The 19,851-nt window shown below is 36.2% G+C and overlaps 4 protein-coding genes across 7 annotated transcripts; 2 read left to right on the top strand and 2 right to left on the bottom strand.

The window, feature by feature from the left end:
• Positions 1 to 141: 141 nt before the first annotated feature.
• Positions 142 to 6,900, top strand: Myo31df (Unconventional myosin ID). Of its 2 annotated transcripts, none has more exons than XM_076427413.1 (15): positions 142 to 559; positions 1,410 to 1,516; positions 1,575 to 1,770; positions 1,939 to 2,158; positions 2,234 to 2,446; positions 2,524 to 2,727; positions 2,797 to 2,995; positions 3,068 to 3,237; positions 3,310 to 3,570; positions 3,649 to 3,893; positions 3,974 to 4,136; positions 4,305 to 4,637; positions 4,732 to 4,922; positions 5,007 to 5,255; positions 5,327 to 6,900. In XM_076427413.1, the coding sequence occupies exons 1-15, from the start codon at positions 471 to 473 to the stop codon at positions 5,532 to 5,534; spliced, it is 3,048 nt and encodes a 1,015-aa protein (XP_076283528.1). In that variant the 5' UTR covers positions 142 to 470; the 3' UTR covers positions 5,535 to 6,900. The 2 variants fall into 2 exon arrangements, with proteins under 2 accessions (XP_076283528.1, XP_076283529.1); XM_076427414.1 differs by lacking the exon at positions 142 to 559 and adding an exon at positions 584 to 1,306.
• On the bottom strand, positions 6,388 to 10,315 carry Usp5 (ubiquitin specific protease 5). Its single transcript, XM_076427419.1, has 13 exons — positions 9,992 to 10,315; positions 9,641 to 9,766; positions 9,374 to 9,550; positions 9,208 to 9,314; positions 8,607 to 9,134; positions 8,444 to 8,512; positions 8,144 to 8,336; positions 7,896 to 8,048; positions 7,541 to 7,722; positions 7,096 to 7,481; positions 6,782 to 6,994; positions 6,594 to 6,703; positions 6,388 to 6,523 (listed from the first exon to the last, which is right to left on the bottom strand). The coding sequence occupies exons 1-13, from the start codon at positions 10,085 to 10,087 to the stop codon at positions 6,458 to 6,460; spliced, it is 2,406 nt and encodes an 801-aa protein (XP_076283534.1). The 5' UTR covers positions 10,088 to 10,315; the 3' UTR covers positions 6,388 to 6,457.
• Positions 10,316 to 10,935: 620 nt separating this feature from the next.
• On the top strand, positions 10,936 to 17,590 carry LOC143210515 (protein FAN). Of its 2 annotated transcripts, XM_076427416.1 has the most exons (16): positions 10,940 to 11,368; positions 11,641 to 11,874; positions 11,948 to 12,140; positions 12,253 to 12,438; positions 12,512 to 12,583; positions 12,654 to 12,862; positions 12,925 to 13,087; positions 13,188 to 13,342; positions 13,597 to 13,775; positions 13,853 to 13,984; positions 14,063 to 14,266; positions 14,340 to 14,616; positions 14,811 to 15,041; positions 15,126 to 15,214; positions 15,287 to 15,538; positions 15,624 to 17,590. In XM_076427416.1, exons 1-16 carry the CDS (start codon positions 11,355 to 11,357, stop codon positions 15,719 to 15,721), a joined length of 2,688 nt encoding a protein of 895 aa, XP_076283531.1. In that variant the 5' UTR covers positions 10,940 to 11,354; the 3' UTR covers positions 15,722 to 17,590. The 2 variants fall into 2 exon arrangements, 1 of the variants encoding a protein (XP_076283531.1); XR_013009269.1 differs by lacking the exon at positions 15,624 to 17,590 and having other exon boundaries at positions 10,936 to 11,368; positions 15,115 to 15,214; positions 15,287 to 15,427.
• Bmcp (uncoupling protein Bmcp mitochondrial) lies at positions 16,158 to 19,495 on the bottom strand. 2 transcript variants are annotated; one of them, XM_076427448.1, is made up of 8 exons: positions 19,295 to 19,495; positions 18,944 to 19,033; positions 18,712 to 18,859; positions 18,294 to 18,573; positions 18,097 to 18,215; positions 17,016 to 17,076; positions 16,859 to 16,948; positions 16,158 to 16,673 (listed from the first exon to the last, which is right to left on the bottom strand). In XM_076427448.1, the coding sequence occupies exons 2-8, from the start codon at positions 19,014 to 19,016 to the stop codon at positions 16,530 to 16,532; spliced, it is 915 nt and encodes a 304-aa protein (XP_076283563.1). In that variant the 5' UTR covers positions 19,017 to 19,033; positions 19,295 to 19,495; the 3' UTR covers positions 16,158 to 16,529. The 2 variants fall into 2 exon arrangements, with proteins under 2 accessions (XP_076283563.1, XP_076283562.1); XM_076427447.1 differs by having other exon boundaries at positions 19,301 to 19,494.
• Positions 19,496 to 19,851: the final 356 nt, after the last annotated feature.

Genomic DNA, 19,851 nt, shown 5'->3' with positions numbered 1-19,851 from the left:
GCAGAAGATAAATAGCTGTCAAACCTCCGACATGGAAAATTCATTAGAGGCGAAATCAGGCGAAATTCTCGAGAGAATCAGTGCGCATGCGTCCGCCGGTAATAATAAATAACTAATAATAATCTAAAAACCGAATCATTGTTTTTTAGGAAAGTATTAAATAACTATCGGTAGGTACGGTGTTAGAGAAGTGACACAGCTATGTGTGTAGACAGGCTGTCACCATATTCAATTTCGGGACAAAAGCATCAAATGAAACATCAAACAAAGTTTCATCTCTGGTATTTGTATAGTTTGCAGTGATAAGTTTCTGGAGGGGTGGAATAAGTGTAAGGATTTCCGTGAACCACATTCGTCATTCGCTCCGCTGCGTGGACGGTTCGTAGGAAGGAGCTGGTCTCCAACACGCGACGAGTACGCGTACGTTTGTATGGAACCGTAAATTCCGTGTGTTTTTATTATTGCATACAATGGCAGCGCAAGACGAGGTTGGCATCGGAGATTTGGTTCTCTTAGACGAGATCACTTTGGAGAAGGTTGTGGATAACTTGCGAATCAGGTAAGAACGCGCGTCGACGAACGCTGTCGGCCGGAGTAATAAATAAAGAAAGTGGCGGGAAATCGAGAAAAATACGAGCCGGAGTTTTACGCGGAAACGGTGACAAGTGTTCAGGCCGCTTCCCGGTAATTTCTTGATATGTGTATACTTCATAGATCATCCACCAAGAGGGCGTGGCTAACCATTAGCACAGGTGGTTGCAGTGCAACACTATTGTATTTATATTTGAACTTGACCCACAAAAACTTGTTGAAGCGAAGCGTCTTCCTAATATTGGATTAAAATCTTGTTGACTTGTCGATGTTTTTCAGCCATCATGATTCCATCGAGCCTAGTGTTACGATTTGAACGTGAATTTAAACGCCCCTGTAACTTTTATTCGTATAAAATCTGAAAGCTGCGATTCGTTCGATATTTTCATCGATTAGATCGGTTCTAAACGCGGTTTCGATTTTCGAAGGAACGTTATGCTGAATGCCTTATCGGGCTCTGCATTCTATGAGTCATCGCCTTGAGTTCGAACTTGAGTTTTATAATAGACTCAGCTATTACAGCATATATGTATATGTAGCTTGTTTGAAAATGAACAAATGAAATGCTATGCCCTTTTGGACGAAGCGCGCGATTAGTTGAAAAGAAGACGGAAAAACTGGTGTTTCAAAGTCGAAGATAAATGTTGATTTCTATTGCATATTCCCTGATAAACAGATAAATGTTATCTCAGGCACATAGAAATTAATTCCGATGGTAGTTGTACTTCCAAGTAAAAAAGTTCGATAAGTTACGTCGCGCGGCTTCGAGTACTTTATTTTGCAATTGCGATTTTTCACTCTCGTGATTTTATTTTCAGATTCAATGGTGGGAAAATTTATACGTATATCGGAGAAGTTTGCGTCAGTATCAATCCATATAGAAACATAAACATATACAACAATGACTACATTAATAAATATAAAGGTAAATTAATTCTATTCCAAGCAGGAGAATAGATATAACAAAAATTATAATATTTCAGACAGAGAATTATTTGAAAATCCGCCACACATATTTGCAATTGCTGACGCGGTGCATAAAGAAATGAAACAACAACGCCGGGACACCTGTATAGTAATCAGCGGAGAATCAGGGTCCGGTAAGACCGAAGCGAGTAAAATTATTATGAAATACATCGCTGCGGTCACTAATGTAAGCGGTCAGCAAGAAATAGAAAGGTATAGTCGAAACTGTCTTCGAAGTAAGGCAGATTTATAATTTACTATGGTTACATTTTTGTAGGTCGATATAGACTAAACAAAACAGAAATATACGATAAAGCAATTTCACTTGTCTTTAAGATTTCTATGCATACGATTTACAATTACTTTTTTCTTGTATGTCAGAGTAAAAAATATTCTTATTCAATCCAATTCGATATTGGAAGCCTTTGGAAATGCAAAAACAAATAGAAACGATAATTCGTCTCGATTTGGAAAGTACATGGATATAGATTTCAATTTTAAAGGAGATCCGATCGGTGGACACGTTACTAATTACTTGCTGGAGAAATCGAGGGTTGTATACCAGCAGAATGGAGAACGTAATTTTCACTGTTTCTATCAGGTATTACTTATTTGTCTTCAGGATTTTCCTAGAAATTATTGATTACTGATGAAGATTTTTCATGATAATTTATAGCTGTTGAATGGCTCCAGCGAAGCAGAACTAAACAAGCTTAGATTAGTAAGGGATCCAGCTGCATATTTCTATGTCGGTGCTGGAAACTGTAACAAAGCGAGTCCAACTGATAAGAGCGATTACAAAACCGTGAACTCTGCCATGTCCACTCTTGCATTTACGCAAAATGAAATACAGACAGTCTGGAATGTTATTGCGGGAATATTGCATCTGGTTTGTTCTTGTTAATCTACAAAAGCAATGTAAATTTAATTACTTTATTACTTATTCTACTTTCGTATTTATTGCAGGGTAACATCACGTTCAAACTCGAGGAGGAGAAGCTTTACATCCAAAATAAAACTGCTTTGAACGACACAGCAAAGTTACTTTCCATTAGTCCTCAAGAATTAAGCACAGCACTCACGCAAAGAGTGATCGCAGCAGGCGGAGAAGTCGTGCAGAAGACTCACACTTCGAAACAGGCGGAATTCGGAAGGGATGCACTGGCAAAAGTATGCTAGTAAACTTATTTTTGTCGGCCGTTCACATTATTTCGGAAATTTATTTTTATATTTCTGCAGGCTGTATACGAGCGACTGTTCAGCGATATCGTATCGCGTGTTAACACTGCGATTAACGTAAACGATACAGAAACCTTCAAAGGATACAGAACAGTGATCGGAGTACTCGATATATACGGATTTGAAATTTTTGACGTGAATAGCTTCGAGCAATTCTGCATTAATTATTGCAATGAAAAGTTGCAGCAGTTGTTTATTGGTAAGAGCACATCTCAAAATGAAATTACTTCTTCAAAAGGGGGACTACGTTATATAACGTCCGATGTTTCAGAATTGGTGTTGAAACAAGAACAGGAAGAATATAAGAGGGAAGGTATAGCATGGAAAAATATTGAGTATTTCAACAATCAAATAATTTGCGATCTAGTGGAACAGCCGCATAAGGGAATCATAGCTATCATGGACGAGGCTTGCATAAACGTTGGCAAAGTTACAGATGAAGTTCGTTCTCATCCTTCACTTTTTACACTGGAGTCAATCAATACGTTTATTTTATAATAAAACTCCTTTCAGATGCTTTTAGAGGACATGGATCGGAAACTGTTACATCACGAGCATTACTCTTCGAGACAATTGAAGCCAATGGACAAAGAACTTCAACATAAGATTCAGTTTAAGATTAAACACTATGCTGGAGACGTGATATACAGTATTAGTGGCTTTTTGGATAAAAACAAAGATACACTGTTCCAGGACTTTAAACGATTACTATACAAGAGTAGTAATCCTATAATTAGCAACATGTGGCCTGAAGGGGCTCAGAATATTTTAGCGGTATGCAAACAAATATAATTAACACTGTTAGTGTACATATATATTGACATCTACTAAATCTTCGTTATTTTGCTTCAGACAACGAAGAGACCTCTAACAGCTGGAACTCTCTTCAGCAAATCCATGATAGCTCTGGTTAAGAATCTAACGAGCAAGGAGCCGTACTATGTAAGATGTATAAAGCCTAACGAAGTTAAGTCACCGGTTGTGTTCGATGACGAAAGAGTAAATCATCAAGTCCGATACTTGGGTCTGGTCGAGAACGTATTGGTCAGGCGAGCTGGTTTCGCGTATCGTCAACGATACGATACGTTCTTAAAACGGTATTTAAGATCTTCCCGATTAGCGTAAAGTCAAAATCGCAACAGGGTATCAATAATCAACTTTTATCTCTCTCTTCCAGGTATAAAATGATATCGCAATATACCTGGCCAAACTTTCGAGGCGGTAGCGATAAAGACGGTGTTAGTACTTTAATGGATGATAAAGGTTTCAGCAACGATGTCAAATACGGCCATACTAAAATATTTATTCGATCGCCTCAAACGCTCTTCGCGTTAGAAAAGGTTCGTGAAAAGGTTCATATATCATATGAATCGCCAAAAATCTTTCTTGCAAACATTCTTTTAATTCCAAATGAAGTTGTTCGCAAAATTTCAGCTCAATCGAGTTTGATTGGTTTTGCAGAAGTATACCTAGCCCAGAACATTTTTTCACGTGTTAATTATTAACAGGCACGCAGCGACTTGATACCCGATATTGTGATACTGCTGCAAAAGCAATGGAGAGGATACTTGTGCCGTCAGAAGTACAAGAAGATGAAAGCGGCGCTGGTCATAATGAAGCATTACCGAATATACAAAATACGTACTTACATCAAAGAGTTGGAGAGGGTGTTCCGCGACGCGAAGAACATGCGAGATTATGGGAAACGTTTAACGTGGCCTCGTGAAAATTTCGCCGTGAGACACGCGATTTATTACTTGAGAATGATGTATGATAGATGGTGGGCGTGGATGGTTCTCAGACACATTCCTAGGGAAGATTGGCCCCAATTGCGATTGAAGGTATAGATACTTTTGCTATTCTTTTCGGGATTACTGTACTATGAAATATTTAAGTATTCTGTTATTTTTTTATTTAATATGAGTATCATTTTAGATGGCCGCTGGCGGGGTTCTGCGATCAAAACGACAACATTGGGGACAAGATAGACGCTGGGAAGGAAATTATTTGTCCAAGTCGGATGAGAATCCACATTATAGTATTTTCAATTCCTCGATAAATAATCTGAGGAACACCGATCGTTTTAAAACCGTTTTATTCAGTGCATTTATCACAAAGACTAACAGGTTTGCGTATGAGATTGTTGTACAGGGTTTACACAAAATCACGGTATAAATTTGAACTTTTGTATAGCAAAGAAATTGTTCTAGGTTTAATAAACCGAAAGACCGAGTATTAGTGGTGACTGAGCATACGATATACAAGCTTGACAGTTCGAAATTTAGGAGTTTGAGGAAGGGCACACCGATAGCCGAGATTACGGGGTTGAGCGTATCTCCTGGGAAGGACCAACTGATAACAATTCATTCGAATCGGGGAAATGACTTCATTATGTCAATAATCGCGAAAGACGACAGAGTGGGAGAGCTTGTTGGAATTTTAAGTAACAGATATATGCAGTGAGTATAGCTATTTCTTTTGTGTCGAAGTATTTACGATCATGTACTAAAGAAACACATGTTTGCAATAGATTACGCTCGGCTGATTTACACGTTACAGTCGACACAAGATTTAAATGTATGCTAGGAAACAAAAGCAAAATATTGCGGGTAGAGGTGCTACCGGAAGTGCATGAGCCTACGTTTAAAAAAGATGGAGATAATATTGTATATGCCATTCCACCATCGGTCGGGATTATCGACGGAGGTGCCAACACGAGGTTCAGAACGGCCAGTTAGAATGATACCGAAGCTGCCTTTTTCGAAACATATTTACAGGCTTTATTCGCGCGTTTTGAGAGTTTTCATATGCATTTATTAATGTACAAATAAGATTTTTACTTGTAGGATCGCGTAGCCATAAACACAGCTTGAAGAGTCACTGTTGCGAACAATGACTCAGACAATCAAACGAGATGATTCACCATGGAAGGAATCTATTGAAACAAGATTCTTCTCTGTAAATACGTTTACGAACGACGCGGTCAAATTTGCAAATAACGAACGCGTTGTTCATGTGAATAATTTGTAAATTATAAAATTGGAGTCGTCGCGTAGCCTAAGAGAAACTTAAGACAGTATTGCCTTGGAAAGGTAATTTATTAATTAATTATCCAACGCGGGGTAGCCTTAAATATTTACAATATGGCCTTCTACTTAAAGTATTCTTGAATTATATTTTTACACTACATATCTTGAAAATTTGATATACTGCTTGAAAAGTATAACTAGAGACTTTGTAAAATACAATTTATATTTATTTGAAAGCAGCTATATAAAGAGTCGCGATGTTTATTAAGAGTGATCTCTATATAGTTTATCACGTGCATTTAAAATTTTTTAATAATGTTGAAGCTATATAATGTCTAAATGTATATGTACAGTAAACGGCAAATGGAGAGTGATAGTAATACTTTATACTTGAGAGAAGAATATGAAGACGCTATATACACGTTGTAAGATGGTGCCATTGTTAATAAAATAAACTAACGTTTTAACTTTTAACGTCTTCGATGATAATTTATTTTTCTGCGGAAGTGGGTTTCTTCCGTTTTCAGTCGATTCCATTTATATCAACTTGAAACTGAAAATCTTCTGTCCATCAGTTTTTATTGTTAAAGTATAATAGAATACATTTTTTTTATACAAAACAATTGTATAATCTAATCGACGCGTTGATATAGATATATGTATCCTAATTCTTTTGGTGGATTTTCAGACATCGCAACCTGCAATAGACCATTTGTATAAGTATTCGATTAAATCTATTGAAATATATTTGATTCTTGTGATACTAACTTTGTCGTCGTTGTATATCACCCATCGATCGTCTTTCAACAGATGACACACGTAATGTCCTACTGCCGTTGCAGGTCCCATATGTGACAAGAAGCCCACTAATTTGTATTCTAGACGATAAACAATCCAATATAGAATTTCAAAAGCAAACCACAGATGTTGTTAACATTTAAAGAACAAAAGCATACGATTATTTCCATCTCTGAACGTCTCCTCGGAATGTCCCTGCTCGTCGTCAACGTCCATCGCGTCTAATTCAGTTTGATGGCTGAAAATCCAATCCGCAGCTCTTTCTAAATTGTTGTCGGTCGCTTTAAGCGCTTTTACTGCTTGTTCCTTCGTGAAACCCATTCCCATTACCATCGCCAAAGCATCCTCATTAACTGTGAACTTATCTTTTTCTAAAACATAATCAATGAGCAAGTTAATTATATTTCAACGCCCTTAATGAAATGTTTGTGACAGCTTAGTTCTCGGTTTAATATTAAAGAACCATTTTTACTTGGGTTTGCATCGAATCCAGGCGGTACAAAAGGGTCCGCGAAATCGGAGTCCACAATGTGCTCCATCAACCAATTTATGGCACTTTCCGTGTTGCGGTTTTCCGTAAAGTAGAGAGCTCTTTTGCAAGCTTCCGGCGGGAATCCCATTTCTATCAATTCAGTCTGTATGGCAGCGTCGAAGGTCCATGTCGGAGGTTCGGAACTGCCGGTTTCCGGCAACAATTCCTCCGTAGGCTGCAAACCGTTCCCTCGAAGAGAGCTCAAATCCAACATGTCCGGCATTTCAACAGCCACATCCAATTTGACCGGCGTCCAATCATCTTTCACCGTGAACTTTTTCAAGTGTATCAATAAATAGTCTGGAAACGTGGCCAGTCTGGTGGTCCTACAAACAGTTCCACTTGTTAACCGTGTATCGTAGAAATTGCGCAACGCGTGGCTTACTTCTGAGCTGTTGTTTTCTCGTTAAGGGCGGAACTGTAAAATTGCTCGACCGTCTCGGACCGAATGATAGCTTCCAGACACGACGAAAGTTTTATACGAAGTCTGACTAACGTGTTTGAATCTAGCTTCTGACCCTTCGTTTCTGCTTCTAGTTTTAACGCTTCGTACGCCGCAACTTCTTCCTAAAAATATATATGTATTAAATAATGTACGTTCAACCCTCTCGGACGGCGGAGCTCAAGTCTATTTTGACTTAAATCGAAATTCAATTGAGGCACCCTGTATAGTTATAGGAATGGTCTGTCGTCCATGTGTAAAAGTAGATGAACATTTTAACTGCATTAAACTTGATTACCTTATTTATTGCAGCTTTGACAGGTATAGGAAGTGGCAGTAGATATTCCGGACGATAAGTGTACTTTACTTTGTTCGAACGACCACATTGGTACCTTTCTTCGACTTTGAACTTAAAACAGTCGGTAGGATTCGTATGATGGCGACTGTGACGCTGTTCGATCAATTTCCTAATATTAGTATTGCAATTTAAACTTAACACGAAAGATTACACGTATCGAGAATCGTAAAGTACTGAATATCAATTACGTCTATGATATTTATTATGTGAAGAATGAACTCTTGTGCATCTTGTTGCCGGTTCGAAGAAAACACCGGATGTCCACGGCCAACTAACGTCTTGAACATCCGAGGAGGGATTCCCTGGCGCGGTTCATCTTCGTTATTTGTAGTTGGCGGCACCGAATATTTGCCAGAGAGTAAACCAATCCCCAGCTTAGCCCTGCAACGTTCGTTTCTATTAATAAACGCTTTCTAAGTCATTCTACAGGGCGAATCTCCTAGGTGACTCGCCCTGTAGAATTGCAATATTCATTTTTCCGAACGTACATCTGAACGTTAAAGTCGTTCGCGGGATCGGTGTAATTTTGTTGGAATTTTGTTGCATCATCGACATATCTGCAATTTATCGTAATTATAACAAAAAAAATGTTAACGTAGAACGTACAATTTTTTTTACACGAGACAGCTCCGTTAAGATAAAATTACGAACCTTTTAATAAAGTCTGGAATCACAAACAACATTTGCATAACACTATTTAAGTAACAAGAATTTCCCAAGTTAGCCAGCCCGGTAAAACCAGGTCCGTACAACGGTGTCAATTTGCTAGCTGCTTCTTGGAGCGCAACCCATTCGCCAAACTTCTGATTGAGATCCAATTCGAGCTCCACCATGGACTTTTCGGTTTTCTCCATTTGGGTAATATTGATACCCCAGTGGGCTAAATGCTGTATTAATTTCGGATCCTCGACCATATCGTCTTCGTCGTAAGAATACACATCCCCTTTTCCTTCTTTAGTTATGGTTCCCAGTTTCACAGCCAATGGATAACTGGTAGATCTATAGTGTTCCACAGCATGATCGTTCCCGCCAGTTCCATCGTAAAACTTACGTCCGCAGAGTATGCTGCCATCGGTTAAATTAAGCCATAGATTTTGTGTGAGATCACATTTTTCGCATTTCCATCCGCTCGGAAGTATCTTCTTTCCGTTATCTAACTGTTTAAGGTTCGCTGCGTGTCTAAACATATGATAATTATATAAACCACGATCACAGCTTATCTATATCGGTTTTTTAATGTACATTATCTTACTTCGAAACTGCTTTTAACTCTCCGTCCCAGGTTCCAGACAATGCCTCTAGCTCTGCTAACTTTGTTGCAGATTCTGCTTCCAATATACATTTAATAACTTGCACAACCTACGTAACAATAAATATAATACGAATGGGATCTTTTCGCTCTATAGCCTCACGCTTACCTTTTCTGGTAAGTTATCCGCTGGATAAGGCATTGTTATGAAATTTGGTAAAATAACAATTTGGTAAGTTTCGTGATAAATGTATTTTTGTTGATCCGGTGCAAATCCGTCAGACGTTCCGATAGCCAATCTTGTAATTTTTTTCTCTGGGCCATCTCCTTGTGGCTCGGATGGAATCTGTGATAGGCACATAATAGTTTGTTGTAAATCTTATTCTTGCCTATTGCCTGTCCAACTTAAATCAATGCGATAATTAGTAATACTCACTTCTTCTTTAGTTCGTTTGATGTGCAGAAACACAGGATTTTTGGATAACTCGTAATAATGCTGCACGAAATCCTGACCCAATCCCAAAAAGCTGGTCAGACTCACATAAAGGCCTGTGAGACTATCCTGTACAACAAGAGACGATAATCACAATCATTATAATCTCTAATCGATAGACTATAAATGTTAATCTTGTTATTGCGAATTTGATTAATTTTCAATCGAGACCTAGTGAAACGTAAAACCGGCTTCAGGGTTTACGTTTCGTAGTGTCTAATGCGCTCATGAACGCTATAAATACGGAAAATCTGTGAATAACAAATTAATAAATACATAAACATGACAGCTCACCGGAGTATCGAAAGAATAAACACACTCGTCTTTATATATTTTGTCGTGTTTTTCTGGTCTCCTGATCGTGGGCAAGTGTGTCCTTAACTCCTCCATCGTGGATCGTGGCCTCCGGCGAAAATCGAACTAAAAACTGTGCCGAATAAGAAAAGAAACTTTTCACGCCGGATCCCAAAGTAACCTATTTAAAAATTTTCTGGTCTCCCGTATCGATGATATGCGCGATTTCAGAAACGAGACGAGACGAGAGAACCGGAACGTATTCGATTCTTCTTGTTTCTCTTTCTCTTTAAAAGCCAGTGGTGCTCAATTATCAACCACACCGCTTTTCATTGTCAACCGAAAATGTATACATATAGCGATTGCTTTACAGTACACGTATACGAGACAATATATCCCGAAATGATGGGAAATGAATAAAAAATAAATAATAAAATTGCTTCATCATGAGACTTTGTTTTTCAGAAAATCGAGCCGCAAGTAGATATAGCAAGTCATATACAGACGACGCCCGTTCAAAACACGCGGGCTCCATGACTTTTCAAATTTATGTCCCTTATATGGTCCCTTATATTTGACAAAATTTTATAACTTTTTGACTTGTCCCTTGAACTCTGGGGTATATTGTATATATTCTATATTTCTAATACAGTAATTTGAACTAGATAATCATTCTTACCAATTCATATAAAGCTGAATTCTGACAGATTAATTTTATATAAAGTATTTTCAACCGCGACAGTATATTTTTAACTGATTTTTAACTCTAGAAACATGACTGTCACCTGCGAGCAAAAATCAAGGGCCTTTTTGCGATAATTTCGCACAGAAATTTCTCAAAAAATTATACAATGCAAAATTGAACGAAATGCATAAAAATAGAAAAAATAGTTTCGTTTTCGTCTAAAAAAGAATAATGCAGAAGTGTTCAGTCATTGGTTACGGATACTTGTCTCGGATGAATCATTTGAATAAAAGTATATATTTATATATATATATATGTCTATTATACGAGATTGATATAATTCTCAGGAATAAGAGACTTCTTTTCTAAATAGGGTGTTAAAAAAGTTCTTATTCGAAGGAGTAAATTAAACAATAAAAACCTGGTTTATTCTGCAATAGTATTTTCCAAGTAAAATTTAATAGACCGTGCATACTGATACAATGGTCTACATATATGGCCTATGGCATGTGTATTTATATGTGATGATTCATTCTGATATTAACCTAGTACAGTACAAGATTTGTATTTTGCCAAACGTATCGAAAAATGATGTAAATTAATGACAGCATCTATCTATTTACATAAGTCACGTGTAATGTTGATTATCAATCATAATTTAGATTTAATTTCAAAAGAATGGAAAAAGAAAGGTACGTATTTTTTGTTTGGATAATTTATATAAATAGAGTAGCTGAGAAAAGTATTCGTACACAAAGACGAGGTTAATTAAATTAATTTCTATCTACAAATATGAATAATTGAACTGAATTATCATTGACATTAAACTATTAAAAGAATCAAACAATTTGTATGAATACTTTGGCATATGTACATAGACGCAAATATAAATTACAATTTAAAGTGTAATATATAATTTGACGTTTGATACGTAATTAAGAATTAATTCTACTTATTGCATTAGGTTCACGATGCTCCTTTTGGAGCCAGGAGAAATATTTTTCGAAGACTACAGTGTTCAAATGAAAGTACTCAACGCTTCTACCTCAGAAGAACAGAAATGGATAGATGGGAGATTGAAATTATGTTCGAAATCTTTAGTATTTGTAAATAAGGATATCAATCAGCCTTTGATAAAAATACAACTGAAGGAAGCTATAGACATTGATCAGTGCGAGTCTACAGAGACCGCATCAAAGTAGGTATTGTTTATTAATTAATAAATATACAACACATTTGTAAACATATGTTTTCTTTTTAACAATTTATAGCAATGTATTGTCAGTACAATGCAAGCAATACGTGGAGATGTTGGAGAAAAATATACTAGCCCCGTATCAATTTATCCATAAACAAGCGACCTTGTATTTCCACTTCAATTATGCGAAAATAGAAGACTGTCTTCCACAAATTTTACAATTGTTTAGAGCTGCCACATTGCCAACTGCTGAACAGAATGCTATGGTATATCTTTCGATTATCATTCTTCTTATTAGTAGACTGTAGATCTTATCGTTATGTTTCCAGTAGCTAAAATATTAGAAAATCAAGTAACTAATGTGTTGTCGTCGAATAGATTATGGCTATTGTGCACTCCAGACAATCGAGGGTCTCGTTCGATACATCTTGGCTGGAGGATCTGTACGAACAAGTTGTGTTAGAAACTCAAGCGAATAAAGTATTACCACTCGTCATAAATCCGGGGAGGATACTGTTAACAACTTCTAGAATATATTTCCAGCCTTACAACAATTTGGATCAAGTATGTTCTTCATAATTTATTTGAAAGAATAATATTTGCTCGAGTCGTTAAGCTACCAATATTATATTTCCAGCATCCAGTTCTGAAAATACAACTAAAGGATATTATTAACATTATAAAGAGAAGATTTCTCTTGAGACAAGTTGTAAGTTTCCAAAAGTTCGTGCACATAGCTATATAGTTGTTGTTTAATTTTAAGATTGTATTCGTTACAGGGTCTCGAGATTAAATGGACGAAGCAGCCAGAAAATAAAACAGAGCATCTATTCATATCATTCAAAAATCAAAACGACAGGGACGAACTTTATAATAGTCTGTTGAATCAGCCAGCAGTGTCTTTGGAAAGAATACCTCAGGATCAAATGACCATGAGATGGCAAAGCGGTTCTTTATCAAATTACGATTATCTCTTGTATATTAATAGGTAATTCTTATGCAGAACATGAGTCTGTTTTATCGGATTTTGGAAATAACGCGTCTCTTCAGTTTGGCAGATCGAACTTTCCATGATTTGACCCAGTATCCAATAATGCCATGGATAATACAAGACTATACATCTTCTACGTTAAATTTAAGCGATCCTGGTGTGTACAGAGATCTTTCAAAACCCATTGGCGCACTTGATCCTGACAGATTAGAAAGATTGAAGGTATTTTTTAAAATAATAATTACACTGTCCAACACATTTTCTTTTCTTTTCTGTGTTTAAAATTTATTTGCGTATTAATATTCATGATTACATTTTTTAGGAACGATACACAGAGATGTCAGAACCAAAGTTTTTATATGGTTCGCATTATAGTGCGCCCGGATTTGTACTATTTTATTTAGTACGAAAGTATCCTCAGTATATGTTGTGTCTACAAAACGGCAGATTTGATCATCCAGATAGAATGTTCAATAGGTACGTATATTTTATAGAGAACGTGTAACGTAATAATTAATTGAGGACCGAAATCGGCGGATCGGAGTGCTTAAAAATTCGAGGATTGCGTTTTGTATTGGATCTTAAAAGAGAAGAGATTTTGTATTGCATAGACACAAGGCAAAATTTAATGGTAACGCTTCTTAAAAACTGTAAAAAGAGTACATAATGACTCTGTCGACTCTGCAGAATCGATTTTTTGTTTCACTCTTACCAACAAAAACACCTAACAGTGTAGCTGACGTATGGAAAAATGTTTCGGTGAACATGTCTGACTTTAAAGAACTGGTCCCGGAATTTTATGATACAAACAATGGTGGTGATTTTTTAGTGAATAGTTATTGTATCGATTTTGGCTACCGACACAATGGTACGAAAATAGGGGACGTACAGTTGCCACCATGGGCGAAAGGTATCGTGTATTTCTCAGCTTGTATTTCAAGTGATTTTTATCAAATTTCGATTAAAACAATTAGTATAACATTTTAGGACCAGCACATTTTATACAAGTATTAAGAGATGCTTTAGAAAGCGACTATGCATCAGAAAACCTTCATCATTGGATCGATCTAATATTTGGGTACAAGCAAAGAGGGATAGAAGCTGAGAAAGCCGACAATGGTACATCAATGACTATTTCCAAAATTAGTTTATAAAACGAATGATAAAATGTATATTTTACGATGTGTTGTGTTTCAGTATTTTTTCATTTATGCTACGAGGGGGCGATAGATTTAGATACTATTCGAGATGCTAACGATAGACACGGTATAGAAGTACAAATAATGGAGTTTGGTCAAATACCGAAGCAAATATTCACTTTGCCCCACCCTAAACGCTCCATTCCGTTAATGGAGAAATTATACAGCGAAACTGCTTTACTGTCGTTACAATCTGGATCGGGTATGTTGTATTTTACTACATATGATTCTGAATATAGAACAGATTTGTTAAGACAAACTTCGATTTCTTCCAGAAAATAAAAGTATTGATGAGAAAACGCTCGAGTTACGTGAATTAATGACGTTCCAGGCGCACAAGGAAAGCGTCAGCTGTATATTAGTGATGAACACAGGGAAAATGGACGAAGTGGTGTCTGTTGGACAGGATGGAACGCTTAAATTCTTCAGTATGAAAACCAAAAAGTTAACACGCAGCGTCGTTCTATCGATGCTACCACTTTCCTCTTGCATATCGTATTACGCGACTTCTCATCGCAATATTCTGGTTCTTGGCTCTTGGGACAATTCATTGTACGTATTCGACAAGATTAGACTTAAAACTGTATTTTTGTAGACAAATTTTAACACTTTACCTATCTGCAATAAGCTAATTGTTCTTTAAAAATTGAAGATTAACAATTGGAGGCTTCTGAATCAATTTTTCAATAGCAAGAGCAATTTAAAATTATCTCGAGTAGTATAATAACTTCCACTGATCTTTACAGAATATTTTATGACGTCGAATTCGGCAGAGTGATAGATACACTGCAAGGACACGAAGATGCAGTTTCGTGTCTGGCAATAAGTCCTTCCCGTCATATCATTATATCGAGTTCATGGGACTGTACAGCGAAAGTTTGGCGAACTTACACTTCCGGGAAAAAGATTAAACCAACGGAGTACATTATTGCTCAATTGGATCATGACTCTAGAGTAACTTGCATCAGTATATCCAGGTAGTATCTACACTTAAAAATAACGCATGAAACTATTCTTCACACAAGAAATTTAAAGAACTGCAACTATAAGAATTTTTATAGGGACGAAACGTTACTAATATCCGGCACGGAAGATGGAGAAATTTTTCTGTGGAATTTAGACACTTACAATCTGCAACTTACTGTGAAAGGTACAAACTAAACACAAATTACTTACGTCATTGTTGCGTTGATCAATACATATACGATTGATTTTTCTGCAGGACATTCTTCGAAAATAAATGCCATGACGTTCGATCAAGAAGGCAAAAGCATTATCTCGTGTGCACAAGATAAGGCATTGAATATAATCGATGTTCACACGAGCACACAGATTTATCGTGAGACTATAGAACACGAGCCATTAGCATTGTCATGGTTGGGAATCTTTTTATTGATAGGAGACAGCGACGGAAACATTAACGTGTGGCACCGTTCAGACGCGGTTTTCGTTTCACAAGTACACTGCCATGATGGTAAAATATATTTTATTTGTTTCGTACGTACAACAATGAATTTAAACCAGCTCTGTTTCTTAAACGACTAAATAATTACTTTCAGGACCAATTTACGCATTATCTGTATCCACAGAAAACAATGTTGTTTTATCCGGCGGTAAGGACAGAAAACTAATCGTGTGGGATTGCAAAAAATTATGATTTCTCTTGTAACGTCCGGTTTGGGAAAATTTGTTTATAAAGTTAACCGTGAACAGTGTACGGAGGACGTTTAACATAGGAACCACATATAACAGAGAAGCTAATTCCATTCGACACGATCGTATTCGTTTGATAGTTTGTTACAATGTTGGCTGACAGCCTAATATATGTATAGTTGTACGAGTCAATAAGGTTCTAGTAGTATGTTCCATTTTTCACCATGGTGTATTCTTGACGATTTTCTTCAAACAAATTTTGATCGAACGTGTTCCATTTAATATGCTTTCTTTTTTTTGTAAAACGTGCATTTCGTCATAAATATTACTACTTTACAATAAACTGGTACAGAGTAAAAGTCATATATACATTACGATACAACGTGCACTCTTATGTGTTCTTATACTTTAAATGAAATCTGAGAATAAGCGACATGAGATTAATATAATCGACGGTAAATTGAAACACGAAACTGAAATGACTGAAATGCAAACACATTTGGATGCTGACTAGTACTATGAAACTTTTGAGATACTGAAAAGAACATGTAGCAGTGGCCCTTTTTAACGAATACTACTAGTATTTCACGTTTACTTTCTTCCGGCGGATTCTCCGTTATCATAAAGAAAAATAATCCAGCTACCGTTTTCGTAGTTACTTTCACATGTTCAATTATAAATACTCTAAACGCTCATACAAATAAAACATACAAACGCGGATACTTAAATTAATTTACGCTTGTTTGCAATATTTAATATCACATCTAAACACACACACATACACACGCTCACGCGCGCGTACTCCTTACGTTTTATCTATCCAGCGACAACCGTGAATGGTCCAGATGTTTCAATTGTTCGTACGTGATGAAAAATATGATGTTCCAAGGACCCATTCTGAACCAAGTGGGAACGAAGCCTTTATACAGCGCTAGGAATCCTTCATTTTTAAACGTCTGCAAAATAGACATTATATAGTAGATTTGTTACGAATGTGCAAAGCATTTATTGAAGTTGCAGGATAAATCAGCTAATGCGACGACTTGGAATTTTTCTGTGACATTAATTGTTCCGGAGATACCGGGAAATCGAACGTGTTAAGTCGTCGCGTTAGGTGATTCACATTGTATAAATTACCTACCTGAACAAAACAATCTATACTCCCACTGTAAATATGAGGCGGCAATACACCGATTGTACTACGTATTCTCCTCTGGTTCATTAACCGCGTCTGCAATACTATTGTTGTTAAAATATTCTAAAGAGATTCTATCGAGTAAACAACGAAATATACTTACACGGACAACGTCTATAGGTGTCGAAGCTATAGCACTTCCCATGCTCGCTATAAAACTGGACCTGAAATGAACACACGCGTGTGAATATGATGACAATTCGAGCAATCCTATGTCAAATTTAAATGTCAGATTTATTAGCGCATATTCAAGCAAAGATTGGAAATATTAATTCTGTTCGATTTGTAATAATTTAGAGTAACCCTTATCCAGGCATTATTCATGAAGATACGAATCGTGATGTCTAATGGTGTGTGGCAGAGAGAATCGTCGATGCGCAATATTTCCTTTTCCCAGGATGAAGTAAAATAAAGAAATATAAAAATGAGTGTTATAATGAAGAGGCTGAATGTTAAGTTGATGGACGAATGCTAACCAAACAATGTTCGTGAAGAAAATTCAAGATGCTTTTGTCATCTCGATAACAGTTTCAATGAATGTTATACGAGAAAGGAATTATCAAACGTGACTTCCGTTATAGTTTCTCTGCAGTCATCTCAATATCCATGTACCGCATGTGCCCATGTACACGACAGTGCGAAAGAACCTGGAAATAAAATTTTTCACCTTTAGAAAAATATTACTTCCTTCCGAAACGATTATAGCACCAACACAGCGCTTAACGAAGTTAGGATACTATTCCTGGGCCTAAATCTTTCTTTTCGTAGAATGTTACCGCAGTCTTTCTTCGGGGAAAAATCGGTCAACAATTATACAACAAACAAGATAGACAATACATTGTTATTGAGAAACATTGCAAAATAATACGTAGTTTAATGTCATTAAATATACTCACATGACATCGCATATACTGTAACAAAACTATAAACAAACGATTGATTTATATATTAACGATATTATGTATATAAAAGATTGTTAGTAGAATAGTAAAATTGAATAAGACGCAAACAACCCGGATAAGGGTTAATCGATATTAAAATTTCATTAAACTGTAACATGAACTTCCGTGTGAATAAAATTTATGTGTACTCTCGAGTGTAATTAATAAATTAGTATTTACATTACCACATATATATGCATATACAATATATATGTATGTATATATATAGTACGATTTACTTACAGGAAATGATTAGCCACACTGTCTTCCAGAAAAGTTATAAGTTTATGTTTAGTATAGTCGTATATTGGCAATTCTACAGCAGCGATAACAGCTGCCCTTTGTGCAGTGGGTCCTACACCCTGTACAAAAAGGTATTGGTACATAGACAATAGAAAATATTTATTCAGTGCACATTTAAATATAAGTATCTGACATACCCTCCACAAACCACGTACACCTTCGTACCGATAAACATCTTGGAAACAACCAAACAAAGACAAATTTGAGTCGGAACCTGTTACTTGCATACGGACTTTGACTACATCGGTAGGATTAGCTATCGCGCTTGATATGGCTCCTGCTAGCGCAGCGCATACAATATTTATAACAACCGAGTCATCCGTCTTCCATTTATCCATGGCTGTTTGCTTTAACGAGTAATAGGTGCCAAATTTTATGGTTCCATAAGTGGCTTGTCTTAAAATAGCTGAGCTGATTCTGCACAATAAAATATATTATTGATAATATACAATTATTAGAGAGTTAACACATTCGAGACTGATAAGATATTCCGATGGTTCGTGAACCACCAGTTGGAAATGTGTTAATGCATAATCATTGGGAAATCATACCAACCCAGAATACAAAGCTCTGAATCCTTCTTGCTTTGATATCTGCACAAGAGCATCGGTCATACCAGAATACTTTAAATGGGCGTATTTCTTATCTAGTTTCTGACCTTGAACTTGCAGACGAGTCTTTGTTGTGTCTAAGGGAAAAGTACCTGCCAAGAGATAATCTTATCAAAATGATAATCGAGAAGATATTGTATAATAATTGCATTGTACGCGAAATTAATTGTTCTTACCTAGTTCGGCAATGATCGAAGCTAACCCTCCGTAAACAAAAGGCCTCCAATCCTTCCAGTGACTTTCTCCCATTACACCGTTTACTATATCTTATAAAATAAAGAGAACAATCGATTAAACTTCACGAAACAATTACCGTAATTGTTTGGAAACAATTAGAGAACAGTCGAACTAAATACAAACAAATTCGATATAGGTTAGGTTTATCGAGATTCTCTTCGAAGAATTATATGAATGATTCACTATAATGTTTTGATCGAATGTACACACACTAGACATGTCAACATATGGATTTTTTTTATGGAAATTCAATTGCAACGATAATACTTTTTACAACAGTAATTACGAACCAGTACCTGTAACCGAAGGCGATACGATGTTAGATTAGATATAGTTTACGATTAAGAAATTGACGAAAATAATAAATGTGAATCGTACGATTTGTGTTTTCACTTGAACTGAAAATTTGCCAACTTTTATTCCGTTTTAATTATCGGCAAGTTCGGAATTCTGAAACGCATTCAAAAAATCTGCAGCTTGGATTTTAGGAATAGCAACCAATCATTGTCAATTCGATACGATAACGTTAATCGTAAAATTATTTGTTCAAAATATAATTTTACTATTATAAAATACATGTTACATGGAAGATATGTTTTAATTGATGATTCTGATAAAATGTTTAAATTTCAATTCGCATTTCAATCAGGCAGATAAAATGTGGCGGATGTTAATAATATAGATTCCTATATTGTCAAGATGTCGATAATGTGAATCTCTAGTTTAATTCTGTAAATTTCCGAGAGTCGGTCAAATCGGATTGAGCTAAAATTTAGTACATTCTCGCGATAATTTACTCTTGTGTCGTGACGATCAATTGTTGAGAAATCAAGGTTATTTATTTTCC

Source organism: Lasioglossum baleicum, chromosome 7 (assembly GCF_051020765.1).
Source record: "Lasioglossum baleicum chromosome 7, iyLasBale1, whole genome shotgun sequence".
Taxonomy (NCBI): Eukaryota; Metazoa; Arthropoda; class Insecta; order Hymenoptera; family Halictidae; genus Lasioglossum; species Lasioglossum baleicum.
The sequence above is the reverse complement of the archived record's forward strand: the minus strand, read 5'-3'. Positions and strand labels throughout refer to the sequence as shown.